The sequence below is a fragment of the Diadema antillarum genome, unplaced genomic scaffold (genome assembly GCF_040938485.1).
Source record: "Diadema antillarum isolate AM-2024a unplaced genomic scaffold, OU_Dant_1.0 seq00000302_RagTag, whole genome shotgun sequence".
NCBI classification, from domain to species: Eukaryota; Metazoa; Echinodermata; class Echinoidea; order Diadematoida; family Diadematidae; genus Diadema; species Diadema antillarum.
In genome coordinates this window covers 337,755-354,850 of record NW_027271325.1, presented here as the reverse complement: position 1 = coordinate 354,850, position 17,096 = coordinate 337,755, and the positions used below count along the sequence as shown (strand labels likewise).

The following is a 17,096-nucleotide window of genomic DNA, read 5'->3' as shown; positions in this document are numbered from 1 at the left end:
TATGGTGTTTAAGAGTTAAGTGTTTGTCCAAAGTAAAGCCAAGGTCTCTAACACAGTCAGAGACCTTAATAATCCCATCCCGAGTAGTTAGATCTGGTAGAGGAACTGTGCTCCTAAACTGTGATGAGAAATGGATGAGTTCAGACTTGTCTTCATTCAGACGGAGTCTGTTGGCAGTGGACCAGGCTTTGATGTCGTTGAGACATTCTCTCAGTGAATTAACAGCAGCAATCCTATCGCCAGGTGACATAGTTATGTAAATTTGAGTGTCGTCAGCATACATAGCGTAGTTGACTCCATGATGACAATTGATGATTCTGGTGAGTGGACCTGTATAGAGGAGAAAAAGAAGGGGGCCGGCAACGTATCCTTGCGGAACTCCGCAGCTGATAGGACTAGGACGTGACCAGGTCCCATTGATTATCACCCTCTGCGTGCGATCTTGAAGATATGACTTGATCCATTGGATGGCAGTGCCTGTGATGGAATAGTCATTACTAAGTCGTTGTAGTAGCAATGTGTGGTCGAGCGTGTCAAACGCAGCCGAATAGTCAAGAAGAAGAAGAGCAGCCTCATTGCCCTTGTCGACAGCAAGAAGGAGATCGTTGAGCACTTTCAACAAGGCAGTTTCTGTTGAGTGGAGGTTGCGGTATGCCGACTGGTTTGTGGGAAGCAGATGATTACTGTCAACATAAGACATTAACTGTGTAGACACAATCCTTTCAAGAAGCTTACTCACAAATGGCAGATTGGCAATTGGTCGGTAATTGCTCAGGACATCGGGATCTAGGTTCGGTTTCTTCAACAGAGGGGAAACAAGAGATGTCTTGAAAGGTATTGGAACTATACCCGATGACAATGATGTGTTAATGATGTTTTTTACGAACAAACTCTTCAGTTCTAGTTAGACCGAATTCATTTCCAGGTCAAGCAGAATGACAGCCAACTCTCAATTCAAAATGACAGCCTTCTCTCAAAATGGTCGCCATAAATTCAAAATGTAAGGACGAGGTTCCAATGACGTCATCAAGCCATGCTGAGGGGCAAAAACTGAGCATTGGGGGGGGGGGGGGGGGTGGCATACCCCTGTCCCATACATGTGGGCAAGCAAGCATGTAAGCATTACATCCCATATAGCCAGGCGGGTATATGCGGTTCCCGAATTGCGCGCTAAAGCGGTTTGTTTTTGCCTCTCAGGGAACACATCACTTTGCATCGTAGAACCTCGTTAATGGTTACATTTAATCCCAGTCAGTTAGATATTTGTACAAAAGCAACCGTTGATACAATTGAAGGTGATCTTCAAAAACTTGATGCTGCCTCGAGAGACTGAAGACAAACAAGGAAAAGTCTCGCAATGGCAAGAAATGCCACGGTCACCCTACCAGGCATCCCATTCACAAGCTTGTTTGTTGGCCACAAACTGAAACAAGATTTGCTAGACACTACATATATTTCTGGACTAATGCAGAATGAATAAGCAATGTGTAGCCTCTTTCCTGATTGCCCTTGAGTGGGTCTAATTTGTGCCTCTACTACAGGGAAATATGATGTATTACATTGTAGCTATTTCCAGAGGGTATCCATAAACTGTTAAATTAAATACTTGGAGCTTCCTACACCAACGGTGGCCACAAAATTAATTATCATGCTCATAGCAAGAACTGCAAAAGTCGTTGTTTCTGGAAGAATTTTATAGAACCAGTCCTCCCCGTGTACAGCCTAAAAGTGTTGTGACTTCAAAAACTCATGCAAGGAATGAGCCTAGAAGACATTATATCTATTAAAGTGACTATATGCAAGGAATGAGCCTAGAAGACATATCTATCAAAGTGACTATCCCACAATTTTTTAGAATATAGGGCTAATATTGTAAACTCTACAACCAAATCGTCTAATTGGGGCATTTAGTCACTCAGACACAGTTATTAAAGGTTCTTTTGAAAGTCATTTGTTTTGACGTCAAAATCACATGATTTCCCATTCACAATTTTTACCTAAACGCTACGCTTAAAGGAATGTTTCTCATGGCAGCCATTTTGCATTTCAACATTGCAGTGTACCTACGGAACAGGAAGCAGTCCCGCCTACGCAATTCACTGAAGTAATTGACTTACACATGAATGTTCCAGCATGCTTGGGTTTGCAGTTTAATGATCTTACAGCACCAAATGGTCAGAATCCATCTTGAATTTCAAGAGTGGCGGCCAATGCGAATAATCCATTATTAGAGAATGTATAGGCCCTATGTGTGTGTCTTTAAAAGAATGTGTACGCCACCATAGACATTCATTGCTTGTAACCAGAGATATTAGCTGAAAAGCAGCCATTTTGAATGTTAAGATGATCGCCTCGAAAGTGATCTGCAATTTCAGGGAGGGGAAAGTGCATTTGAATGTTCAATATTATAAGCCTGGTTTATGCACGAAATGTGAATTTTCTTTATTGCTTACAACAGCCCCTAGCAACATGAGATATTGGTGAAAATATACGTATTTGTATGGCGGCCATTTTGAATTTCAAGATGGACACCTTCAATATCAAAATGAACCATCGTTTCAGAAAAAGATGTTTCAGAATGTCTGAGAGCATACGCATAGGGCACGCTCTTTGCCCCGAATTACAACCTTACTCAATGTATACGATATGAGATACAGGCCCGATTACATTTGTTATGGAGGCCATTATGAATTTCAAGATGGCCGCCAATAAAATGATCCATCATTTAAAAAAATATATATGTTAGTATGCCTGACATCACAAGCATGCTTTTTACCCCGAATTTATACTTTCCATAATGCTTACAACCTTAGATATGGGTAAAATATATTTAGCTATGGCGGCCATTTTGAATTTCAAGATGGCTCCCTAAAAAAATATTGAGCCTTCTATAATGCTCACATTATGAGAATTGGGTCAAAATACAGTTTGCTATGGCGGCCATTTTGAAATTCAAAATGGCGGCTGAAGACGTGGTCGGAAAAAATGGAACTAAAGTTTTTTGGATTCAGCACCCCCAAGTTGACCAAGTTAGCCACAAAAAAAAAATCAATTTTGGCACGAAAATCTCACGGGACCCAATATTTCGACATAGCAGACTGTACTATTACATCTATTGTTCGCTTATAAAAAAAAACAACAACCTTGAACACCTCTTTCGGGTATACGATACGGAACATTGGATAGTGCTAGCAAACTATGGTCGTGCAGCAAGAGATGACGCCAGTGCGGCTGTGATTATCAGTAGCAGCTTACTAACATTAACAAGTGATTAAAAAATCGCCGCTTTTTAAAATTGCTAATGAACTGTGATACACGTATCTGCCTATCAATGTCAAGCAATTCCCTCTTCCCTTATTTCTAAAGAATTTTCAACGCCCTACTCACCATACTGGTGACAATTGGCAAAACAGCTCGCAGACGAAGTACTTCTGGCACACACAAAAAAATAGATGAATAAGTATATAGATGAAAAAACTATTTCTATCATGTAGAATACAGAGAAAAAACTATTTCTATCATGTAGAATACAGAATTTTGCCTATTGCATTTTATACCCTCGCAGAGAGCAGACGCGTAAATCCTATCCTCATAGCCTCTCTTTGACAGCGCGGACTATGACGATATCGGTTAGAAATTCAGGACGTCCCGAATTTCTAACCGATATCCTCATAATTACAGCTTCGACTGCACATGGAGACGGACGTGTAGTTGTCACTGCTCTTTCGGCTACCACTCTTATCTCAACACGAATGCCTTCATTCGCGCTATTTTTTTGAAACCAACGCTTGTCAGCATTATCCACACCCTTTCAACTTCGTCAGAGTTTTCTTCTATTCTGTATTTGGAGAATTTTTGATGTTTCTATCAACCACTTATCATGGCTCCCCCTGCTACTCGCTCGAAGACCGCACCCAACACCCAACCAAAACCATTGGCTGACGAAACAGCGGAGAGCCAGGCCACCCCTTCCTCTCCGATTGCCCACCAGCCCACGCTTGCCGATATTCAACGCAGCATTACAGAATCATCTGCTAATCTCAGCTCTAAGCTCGACACCCTCACCAGTGAGGTTACCTTACTCAGAGGGAAAATGTCGGAAATAGAAGCTTCCGTGACAATGAATTCCGACAAAATTATTGAAATAGAGCGCAAACAACTGCCTGAGATTGAAAGCAAAATGGCGGCCGAAGTTGAGGATCTGAAGGAAAAGCTCATGACCATGGAATTGTACAACCGGCGCTCTAACCTTTTGTTCTACGGCGTAGAGGAGAAACGGGGTGAAAACATCTACCAAGTTCTGTCGGATACCTTCGCCTATCTCGGCCTCGAAATCGACGACGCCAGTAACATCGCCTTGGTGAACGCTCACCGATTGCCGCGCCGCCAGGTTGCCGATGACCAGGCTGAGCAGAATCGCCCACCCCAACCAAACCCCATTATCGCTAAGTTTGTTCACATGCGGGACAGAAACAGGATCCTAGCGGCCTTTGAGGATCGTCAACGCCGGCCCGACCTCGCTTCTCAAGCTCCTGACGCGACTCCCTCCCCACCTCCCCTTCAACGGAAAAGAATCACGGTCCGCACTGATTTGCCACCGGCCATGAAAATCACCAGAGGACAGCTAGCTAAAACTGCCTACAGACTGAGGAAAGAGAAAGGTGTGTCGACCAAGATTGCTGTTCTGGGAACGAAGGTAATTTTGAAATGGAAAGAAAAAAATACTAGCAAATGGAATGACTACAGTGACTAGAATGAGTCAGCTTTGTTTCATGCATTTTGGTGTCTACAATGAAGCACTTTCGTCATAAAATCTCGTCTTGTCATGTATAATAGATTTCAATACAGATAGCTTCTTATGTATACAATCAATGTTTGTCAATGCTATGCGGTAATGTGTTTTACTGCTCAACGGTGATAGTCGTTTTCATTGCCAACAAAGACAGTTTTTTTTTCTACATATTTAACGCTTTATTGAGATAAACGTTAACAGTGATTAACGTTAAGTGTTTTTTTGCATTGCTCTTGTTTGTATGCTTGCTCAGCGTGTTTATTTATACAGTTTCTCTGAAACCACTATATACCATTTTCGTAATGATGTGCCTAATTGACGTTGCTTTCCATCAGTGTATAAGCCAAAAGATGATGCTTTAGTTGTTTGTTTAAAAGAAAAAAAAACACTTCATTGAAGTCGTTTTATGGGCATTGCCATTACTAATCATAATGTTAGTTCTGTGTATGATTATGTAGGCCAATAGTGCTGAACTTTTCACTGTAGTCCACATTTTGTTCATTGATTTATAGTTAGCCCGAAGTGGTGGCTGCGAGCAGACAACCGTGTCTTCTCTATGACGAGATTTTTGTCTAGTTCCCTTTTTTACTTCACTCCTCGTGATTTTAATTTCGGTCCTTGTTTCGTTTTTGATATATATGTATATTTTTTCTTTTGTTTTTGTCTTGTCTTTTTGTTTCCGGGATTTTTCCCGCAGAATTTCGTTTGTACCGTATGTCTTTCTTGTGGAAAACTCATCAGCAGTTTCCGTTCACACAATATAATTGCTGTACGTGAATACTCTAATAGCCCACTTGTATTATTGATAGAATTAAGAAACCTTTTGTCTCTCACCTGGTTTACTGGAAAAACATTATTGTGTACCACGCTCCAGAAGCATTCCTTGTATTTCTTCTCGAAAAGATTCCTCTTATACATGCATTTGTGTGACTTCACACATGACTCACCCGTTTTCGTAACGGCAATTTGCATCTTTGGCGTCAGTATGTTGCTTGGCATCGAAATCTACCAACTGGTATTCCTCGCTGTTTGCGTTTCACACCAGCTTGTCTTAAATGTCTCTTTCCATAACGACAATGTTAGGTATTTTCTGCTTCCTTTTGAAATGTTTATATGCTACTTGGTAACGAAATCTCCCAATTGTTATTTACACGGTGTTTCCGTTTCTGGCAAAGTATGTCAAGTTGTCTCTTTGTTTAACAGTAATGCCATGCTTTTCTCGTATTTCCAAAGTCAATATGTTACGCGATGTATATTGAAACCTCCCATAAGGTGTTATTTTTGTATGTCACACGTTTGGGAACCATGTCTAGTTTGTGTCCCCGTCCGGCTTGAAAGTGATAGTTTCTTTATTGTCAACCTTTTCTCCCCCACTAGTTGTAATCCAATTCACAATGGCTAATGAGGTGAATACAAACTCCCTATTTGTGACCAAGACTTCAGATTGTACCAGGGAGGTGACTCACCTCCCTGATTGTACTGACAACCCTGTATTTTTACCGTCCCTTTACACGGCCACACCTGAGCTGCGATTTGATTTTGATCCCAATGATCGGTTAGCTTACAACATTACCACTAATTATTATTCCGTGAATGAAATGATTGAACAAATGCAAAAGACTCCTGTGAGTGAACTTCTTCTTTTGCATTATAATATCAGAAGTCTTAATAAAAAGATTGATCAGCTGGAAACATTTTTAAATCAAGTGAAATCTGATTGTTCTGTTATTGGTGTATCAGAGACTTGGATAAACAACTTGCCGTCTTCATTTTATTCTATTCCAGGGTATACTTTTCATTCGAATAATAGGCTTGACAGGAGAGGGGGTGGTGTAGGTTTTTTTGTTACAAACAAAATGGAAGTTAAAACATTGAAGGATTTAAATATAATGTGTGATAGTTTGGAATGTATTTTTATTGAAATTGAAATATCAAAACAAAAGAATATTGTAGTTGGTGAAGTTTATAAGCCGCCTTCTTCCAATTTCCGGGACTTTTTTGAAACGTTTTCTGATTTGTTGCTAACGCCTTCCCTACACCAAAAGAATATTTTTATCATGGGGGACTTTAATTTGAATTTGCTTCATTACAATGAAAATGTCCACTGCCAAGAATTTTTAGACCTGATGTTATCCAAATATCTTATACCGTTAATTAGAAAACCTACCCGTGTGACTGATACATCATCCACCTTGATAGACAATATTTTTTCTAACGATATTTCGTTTGTATCATCTGGTGTTATAGTATCTGATATATCTGATCATTTCCCGATATACGCCAAGGTTCCTCTTGTGAAAAGCTGTTGTCTTAAGACTCAAAGATTTACTTTTCGTGATTTTTCTGAGAGCAACATCGATAGACTCAGGGAGAGATTGTTGACTGCTAACTGGGAAGAAGTTTTTGGTATTGATAATGATGCAGAAACTGCATTTCATACTTTTCTGGATAAATTTTCTCGGCTTTATGATGAAATTATTCCTTTACGACAATCCACCCGTTCTACCTATAAAAAAACACCAAGAATGCCTTGGATCACCAAATCCCTCCTTAAGTCTATCAATCATAAGAATAATTTATTTTGTAAATATAAGAGGAATCCGAATGAAAATACGAAAGGTAAATATGCATGTTATCGTAATATTCTTACAACAACTTTGAGATTTGCTAAGAGGAGGTATTTCACGAGGCAGTTTGACCTTTACAAAAATGATACCAAGAGTACGTGGAAGGTGATTAATGAAGTTCTCAGAGTTAAAGATAAATCGGAACAAGTGAAGGAAATATCTCAGCATGGTATCTCGATCCAAAATCCGGTACATGTTGCTAATGCGTTTAATGATTTTTTTGTTGATTTAGGCCCCAGTCTTGCTAGTAATATCCCAGTAACAGATAAAGAATTTCATTATTTTCTAACTGATCCAAATCCTCAATCTGTGTTTTTTACTCCCATCCAAGAATACGAGGTGAGGGATGTAGTGCTGAAGTTGAAAGCAAAAAAGAGTGCTGGACATGATGGTATTACAAATTTTTTACTGAAAAATATTATATCGGCAATATTGTCTCCTTTAACATATATATTTAATCTGTCCCTTGTTACTGGCGTAGTGCCTAGTCAAATGAAAATTGCTAAAGTTGTTCCGATTTATAAAAAAGGTAACAAGCAAGATGTAAGTAATTATCGTCCAATTTCTCTTTTGACGGCGATGTCTAAGATTCTTGAACAGTTGATATATTCTCGTGTAATTAAGTTCCTAAACGAATGCAATATTTTTTGTGAGTCTCAATTTGGATTTAGGAAAAAACACTCTACTACTCATGCTGTGCTTGCTTTTATCGATAAAGTAGCCCACGCTATTGACGACTCGTCACATACTGTTGGTATATTCCTGGACCTGTCCAAGGCCTTTGACACTATCGATCACGGTATTTTGCTATACAAACTCTCGCACTATGGGATACGTGGAAAGGCCTTGGACTGGTTCAGGAGCTACCTAACTAACAGGAAACAGTTTGTAAATATCAACGGCTTCAGTTCCAACTTAAAAACACTATCTTGTGGGGTCCCTCAAGGATCCCTTTTAGGCCCACTTTTGTTTATTCTTTATATAAACGATTTCAAAAATTCATCTAATGTTTTATCTTTTCTTCTTTTTGCCGATGATTCTAATATCTTTTTTTCCCATCGAAACCCAACAACCCTTTTAGATGTAGTGAACAGAGAATTAAAGTCGGTTCAAATGTGGATCCAAGCTAACAAGTTGTCTCTTAATATAAACAAAACTGTTTATATGTTATTTAGTAATTCTGTGATCCATTTGCCTGGCGATATAGAAATGAATAATAATAGTTTGATTCAAGTTGAATCGTTTAAATTTTTAGGTCTTCATATTGACCATGAATTAACATGGAAATATCACATGAATTATTTATCTAAAATGCTTTCGAGAAATACTGGGATTTTAAATAAGCTAAAACATTTTTTTCCAAAGTATATTTTGAAAAACTTATATTCAACGCTCATTTTACCCTACCTCTGTTACGGAATACTTGCCTGGGGAAACTGTGCCAAATTATACATTGATAAAATTTTCAAACTACAAAAACGGGCTATTCGTTCAATAAATCTAGCCGATTATTATTGTCACACGAATTATTTCTTCTTTGAAAACAGACTCCTTAAGGTTGCTGACTTGTTTTTATACAACTTAGGCACATTTATGTTTCAGTTATCAGCCAACGGCTTGCCTGACGTATTTACTCATATGTTTCAGAAAAACTATGTCGTCCATGCTTACCCCACAAGACAAAGAGAATCATTTCACCTTCCACGTACTCGCACACTCCTTGCTCAAAAAACAATTGTTTTTACCGGACCTAAATTCTGGAATGATCTTCCCGCCGATTTAATCAATTGTTCTAGTATGTTTACATTTAAACAAAAATTGAAATTAATGTTAATAAATGAATATAATCAGTCTGATTAGAATATTTCAATATGTTATATGCGCAGTATCCTCGTTCAATGTATATTTCTGGTTTATGCTCCCGTTATAATCACTGCACCCGTATTTGTATTAACATTTTGAACTCATTATGAAGTTGATTATAGATAATGTGCATGTATATACTTGTGTACCTAATTATATATGCCATATTTTCATTCAGTTCTTATTCTTTGGGTTCTTGCTTTTTGTTTTGTTTTTTCACTTTTTCTTTTTATTCTCTTATTTCTTTTTCCCTTTGTACTTTGATATTTTAGCTTTCATAATCGTTTCGTCATTATTACTTTGTGTCCTATCTCCATTGATTGCATAGCAAATTTACACCGGTATTTTTTCATGGAACCTGCGTTTACAAGCCTTGCTTTTGCGGTTCCATCATATTTCACAAGTTATAGAGAATAGTCTTATATACATTATGTATGCTGACACACTTTTTTCTGTTCATGTCCCGACGTATGACATATTTTGTATCTTACTTGGTTTGTATTCTTTTTTTGGATGTATTTTGATGTCAAGTGAAATATGAAAATAAACGTGCTGGAACTGTTCACTGTGTCTCGAGTGCAAGACCAGTGCAGTTTCAGTTATTCAATTCAATAATACCTCACCAGGGATTCAGTTAGGTCTTGTCTTAAATTGAGTAATCTGATTTGACCAATATCTGTACTTAGCTAGCAGGCCTACATGCATTTATCGATGTGTTTGTACGTCTCTAACTTTCATCAAGCGACCTTTCATTATCTCATGACAGTCTCTAGACAGACTTAAATTATCCTCCATATCAAGATTGCAGATACTAGAGTAGAAAACAGTAAATAGGTGCCAACATTCTGTTTCTTATACGTGTACTTTTGGTACCTCATGGGGGATTGATGGAAAATTGAATACGTGATAGCTATTGTTATAATTATGCATTCATGATGTACACGTCACTTTAAGCAGAGCAAGTTTGTGCCACAGAGAAAGCTGAAAAGCAGAGAGAAATCAAAGTAATCTTGCAGTCTGGGATTTCGGCGCACAGAGATGGAGGGTTCAGTCTTTAATAGCTGGCGTATTTTTCGATATGGACGAGCGCACATATCTTGCTTAATACTCTACTATACCCTTTATGAAAAAAAAAATCCATAACTAAATTACGGTTTGAAATGATATGGTCAGCAGCGGGGAAGTTATCGCGACAAATATTCGAACAACTTGTTTCATTTGTCGCTAATGGTATATAGCATTGGAATTGTGGAGGTCAAAATAATCCGTTCCTTTTCATGGTGTTCATGTCAAAACACAATATCAAAACCTGTTCATGGATTTTACATTCTAGCTCTACACTCACACCGTGACATCCTTCATTCATTAAACTTGTTCATATGTGTATATTGCTCGCTGATTTTATATTCGCTATCAAAACCTGTAAATTGAATTTAATTGAATTTATTTGTTCAGCATAAAAACAACAACAGAGAAAGACATTGATGAACAATCATGACAGACAGAGTGAAAACAGAACTTTGGAATACATAAAGCTGAAGGGAAGTAGCCGACGAGGAATTAATAATTTCCTTATAATCTGGCCGACCCAGATACTCAATGAAAAAAAAATGCATTGGTGGAAAATTATTTCATGTTCATTAAAAAACGAGATGAACAAATATACAGTTGCAAGAGCAAAACAAAAATCAATATAGCATGATACACAAAACACTACATTTACATTATAAAGACAGTACAAACAAAGTGAGTTACAATCATTAGATATAATACCGTATGTACATGTAATGCCAGCCAAACATGTCAAGAACTTTACGTTTGAATACATTAAAAGAAGTAACTTTACGAATATCTTCTGGTATTGAATTCCATATAAGCGGACCTTGATAAAACACAGATTTCTGAAATAACGATGTTCTTATTTTTGGCATGTGATTTTTCTCAGCGTTTGTGGTATGATATGAATGAATATTGCAATTTAAGGTGAAATAATGCATCAGAGAATTGGGTAAAAGCTTTCTATGCCATAACAACGTAAGATTACCTAAAATATACTTATATCTATCATACAACGTTAGAATCTTTTGGGAATTAAGATTTGTGAAGTGTGAGCTAAATAAGTTGAATGGTTGACAACCCTTATTGCACGTTTTTGTAGTTTAAAAAGACTGTCTAAATACATTTTTGCAGCACAACCCCAAGCAGAAAGACCATTTCAAAGGGCGCAACAATTGCATTAAGAACAAATGCCTCTTTATTTGCTTGCTTGTTTTTCATTTGCAGAAAAATAACTCGTAAACATTCATTATTCAAGAAAAATATTCCAAATAATATTGTGGAACTAAACTCACGTCCTTAAGGTTACTCATTATAGGCTTGAAGTTTTCACAGATCAGTTAAGCTGCATTTCCGGAACGCCATATTGGATTAGGTGCCTCATCACAGAAACCCTGCTTGATTTGTGCAACTGTATGCTAGCCAGTTGCTAAACCATTAGAAACATTCACACAATGTCTACAGGAAAAAATTCATGTACTTACCCATAGTTATTTAAGTGCTTCGAAGGAGCTTGCTTCCAGTACCTCTTTAATTTCTGATAACGGAATGACGAATAACGAATCTATTGGTGAAATTTGCTTCCTATCTACATGCATGTACATGCCTCTTCACTAACCTTCTCCGGATTGAGCGTTTAGTTGCTGGTGCAATCGTTATGAAAATTAATCTGTGTGAGGGGTATCCTCAATTCCAGTCGTTTTGCACTGTTTCAACATTTCGGGATGATAAGCTTCTGCTGAAGCCGAGCGACTCAAACTGTCGAAGACGCCTGTTACAGTCATGCACTGCGACATAGTTTAACGTCAAAGCTTCTGAAAGCACACTTCAAACGTGCTCGTCGATTACGTCCGCTCTTTCACGAGTATTAGGGAGCTTTAGATTTTAGACGCGCGGACGTTCAAAGGAAAAAAACATGATCTGAGCTTGCGCAGTAGCGCGCGTAAAGTCAATCTAATTTTAGCTTGCGTCGCCCGAGTTGTTTACTACGCGTACTGGGCTGTTTTCACGTCCGCACAGTTTGCGACGTAGAGAGCTTCTTCATGCACTGATCATATGGGGGCGTGATTTTATTTTTTATACGCTGCGTCCCAGCGGAATCTAAAGCTACTTTTCCACACGACGCAGGGAGAGGAGAACGTCCAGCGCAAGCGACGTCCGCGCGTCAAAATCTAAAGCTCCCTAATGCCGTAACATCTAAGCGTCGCCAGTCACTGACAAGATACATGTGTTGTCATTTCGATTTCATGTCAGCATCTTTGGGATAAAATTCCACTTTTCCAAATTTGGAAATCAAACGCCAGAATCGCAGGTTCTATCACGTAGTCAATCGGGGTTTTCTTTTACCCATATCCATTCAACATTCAACAACAACAACAACAGCAACAACAGCAACGACGACAACAACAACAACAACAACAAAAGTCATTTTCAATATCTTATGTTAGATTATGTCTAGTCATGTCTAGTTATGTCAGTGTTTTTTTTGTTTGTTTGTTTGTTTGTTTGTTTTTGTTTTTGTTTTTGTTTTTGTTTTTGTTTTTGTTTTTGTTTTTGTTTTTGCTTTTGCTTTTGCTTTTGCTTTTGCTTTTGCTTTTGCTTTTGTTTTTGTTTTTGTTTTTGTTTTTGTTTTGTTTGTTTGTTGTTGTTTTTTTTTTTTTTTTTTTTTTTTGGGGGGGGGGCTCTGCGTGTGAGACCATGCAAGCCACTATGTTCATTCAATATCACCAAACTTAAAAATGACTCGTACCAGTAACTCAGTATTTCATATTCCCCTAATGCAGTTATTCTATACACCAACATTTTCTTTGAATAACGTGAATAAACTATGATTGCTGCACTTTTTGTCTAACATGAGTTTTAGTGCCAATTTCTGAGGAGTATAAATGGGTCTAGCTGATTAGTGGATACAATTTTTTGTATATGATACATAATACACAATCATGTATATCACACAAGGCTCTACGATACTTTGTGTGTGTGTGTGTGTATGTGTACCCGAATCATAAAGGAAATATTTAAAGAAATAAGGACAATTTGATATCATGTCAACAGTACAATGAAACATGCTTATTATGTAAAAATTGTCAGGTATGATAAAATGCTTAAATTACCACATGTACTGTAACTTAAAAAAAGTATATTGAGCGCTTACAAAATTTTACAGCGGTATTATTCCATGGGCCAAGACCCGAAAAATGGGTTATTGGTACCACCTGAGGTGGCAAGTTCTAGTTTTGCATTTTGAAATGGCACATATCTAAGGACCCCTATTTGCTATGATAGCATTTCGTTCCGTGACCAAAGACAGGCACAGTTTTCCCCTTGATAATTTCCAAATTTTTTAACCAATCCCTCTGAAATTTGGCACATATGTACAGTATATGATGCTCTACGAAATGACACCATCAACATTTCACTAAAAGCACCGGATGGGGTGCACTCGGTCAAAATATGCTGAAAACAAAGAAAAAAATACAAGATAATATTCAATTGTTTTGTTGTAAATCCTGAATTGGACATGTGGAGTAAAATTGAATCAAATTGTGCTGTTGTTTTAAATCTACAAAGACAAAGGAACATATTTTTAGCCTTGTTTTGACAAATTTACTGCATTTAAAGGTCCATAGCTTATTGAAAACAGTGCTTACCACATTCGAAGTAAAGACAAAATTCAAGAGGGCGCTATAACCGTTTTAACAGTTAATGAATATTTCCTTAAAACAACCTTTGTTATGGTTACGATTCTACATATCATGTATTGTTTTGAAGCAAATTAGCAGGTGCTATCGCAATTTCTATGGAGAGGCTACTAAAAACTAGTATTAGGCCCAAAAAAAAATCGCTTAAAAAATATAAAACAAACACACAAAACTTATCAAATCATGTTTCTTATCTTACGTGAAGAAATTATATCGAGCCATGTTAGTGACTTTTCTCAACCATACATCATTGGGAAAGCACTTTAAAGTTGTATGCTGGTTGCAGTGATAACCAGAATGGGTTAAGAAACATATTTTGTTTGAAAAAAATTTTCAGGAAATTCACCACACTTGGAGGTCATCGGACAAGAAACTTAGCAAGGGACGTATGTATGGTAGAAAAGGAGCCCCTCATTTCGGTGCCATTGATTCGATTAGCATTTAAACGTTCTTTTAATTTCGCTTTTGAGCAAGTGACTGTCGTGATACAAGACTACATCTGATTATCTATCAATAAGTAAGAGTGATTATGTCCAAGTAATTATTGATTGAAACTTTTACTTTTCATCTTACAGATTTTCATCATCATGATCAGCAATAGTTGTTTTGAATATCCATTTTTTTTTCTTTAGCCAAAACACGTTATGTTATCTATAGTAATAATAGTCCCCATTACATATTATTATAAACTTCTTTATCTCTAATATTCATCTGTAATCGCATTATGAACTTCATATTGTGTTTATATTCTGAATTGACATCTTTAGTTTTGATCCGGATCATCAAATTCCCTATTAGTGATATTCATTTAAAATACTTATTTGAATCATGTGTAATCCGCGTGTAGACTCTTCAACATTCAATTTAAGTTCATGTAAAGTACTTTTCTGATGGACAGGTTTAATTTGAATATTCTTTTTATAAAGTTTTTTTTTTATTCATTGAAATTGAATACTCAGAAAAAAATGGGGACAGGTGCAGAAGGAGTTGAATATCCTTTGCTGAAAATGTACGAGCATTCTGCCATCAATAATTCAGAGTGCGCAAATCGGTTAATTATTATTAGTTGATTTGAACAATGACAAACGGTTTTGAATGACACTATTTGATGCCTGAGCAAATGTAGCAACGTTGAATGCTCAGTCTAATATGAAGCTGAATGACAAAACAACGAAATTAGCCGAAAAACCTATAATATCATAAAGAACATTTACTATATCACTTCACTCATTCACAATACATTTACTCATTCACTTCACACAATACACAATACACAATACACAATACACAATACACAATACACACAACACAATACACACAACACAATACACACAACACAATACACACAACACAATACACACAACACAATACACACAACACAATACACACAACACAATACACACAACACAATACACACAACACAATACACACAACACAATACACACAACACAATACACACAACACAATACACACAACACAATACACACAACACAAAACAACCTCTAATTCTAAACAGATAAATATGGATACGATATTGGTGCAATGCTTTTTGAGTGGATCCACCCTTCACAAGCCTTGTTTTGCAGTAGATCAATCTTTCTACGTCACGATATTTATTTGCCATATAATTTAACATAATATATGTAAGGCCTGTTGTAGTGTGCATTGTATTTGTATTATCTTTCGTTGTTGGCTAGAAATAAAGCGAAATTGAATGACATGGAATTGGCGTTTTCGCCTGAAAATGATGACTAGTCGAAAAGTATCAAAATGCGGCAATATTTACATCAGAAGAAATTGTTCTTATTTTCTTTATTTTGTTTTGTTTTTTAGAGGCAGTGATAAACGTTGTTTCCTAACCTTTGAATATTCCCTTCGCTGTCTTGAATACAGACTAAGCGCACGGCGTTTACAGCAGAACACCTGTGGACAGGGATCTTCGTTGTATTGGATTAGTCTCGATTCAGAAGTATAGGGATATAAAAACGAGACCAAATTGGTAAAAAGTACTTATATCATGACTAAGCTACTCATTTGGAAATGCTATCATAACTTAATAAGCATAACTATGCCCAACAAACAAAATGACACCACCAAGGTTTTGCCACCTTAGGTGGTACCAATATCTGCCCTGGCCCATGGACTATATGAACAGGACAACGACGGCTGCAACTGAGCATATAAGGGGGCCAGTTGGAATGCCTTCTGAATCATTTCAGCGTGCTATATCCCGTCGTATGATTGCAGAATGGATAGGCTCCAGTGAAATCCTACTTATAGCCAAAAACTCACATTTCGGTTAATCATTAGTTGATCAAACATTATTTTGCAACATGAGCCTGCCAGAAAGCGTTAATGACACACGTCCTGAAGAAGTATACCTATGCTCTGTTTTCACATAGATACAATTTGGTCATGGAAAATTTATTGTTCAGCCGAATTTGGCCGTAAAGAGTAGTGGCCATCTGGCAACCCTGGGTGCGGCAGCTATGAAATGCATGCAGTTTGCAACACTGGTTAACAAGCCATGAGTTATTCTTCCCTTTTCTAAATGAGGATATATTGTATATGACATGTATATTAACAAAAAAAATACATGTACTTACAAACTTTTCGAGTGGGGCCATCGAAACATATTTCTTTAAAACTTGTGGCCGACATCTATACCTGGTGGCACCAAGCAAATGGACCACCGTTATTATCGAGCCTTGTATGTACAACGGTATGCATGTATGTATGAATGTATGTAATACATTTGTACATACATAAATATGATTTATTGTCCATGCAAGTTCATGGCGTCAATTCATGCAAACAACTAGATGCCATTGCAAATAAAACTGAAGCACAAAATTCTTTGCTTCATGCCTTTGGCGATTTTAACCATTCTTGTTGATACATCTTGAGGTATTATATGGAGCGAATACATCTACATGTAATCATTAGGAATACAGTCCGTCTAAGGCAACCCGAGTAAAACAACGCTTTGCTAGAATTTTCGACACCGTTTTGTCTCCCCAGCCCAGCTCCTTATCTGCAGAGTTAATCCCTTGTACA

The 17,096-nt window shown here is 37.3% G+C and overlaps 1 protein-coding gene across 1 annotated transcript in view; it reads right to left on the bottom strand.

Moving 5' to 3' along the window:
- Positions 1 to 12,071, bottom strand: part of LOC139730348 (uncharacterized) — an 80,364-nt gene extending 68,293 nt beyond the window's left edge. Inside the window, exon 1 of the mRNA XM_071641215.1 lies at positions 11,823 to 12,071. Within this exon, the coding sequence (XP_071497316.1) occupies positions 11,823 to 11,826 (4 nt within the window). The 5' untranslated portion in view covers positions 11,827 to 12,071. The remainder of the gene's footprint in view (positions 1 to 11,822) is intronic.
- Between the last annotated feature and the right edge of the window lie 5,025 nt (positions 12,072 to 17,096).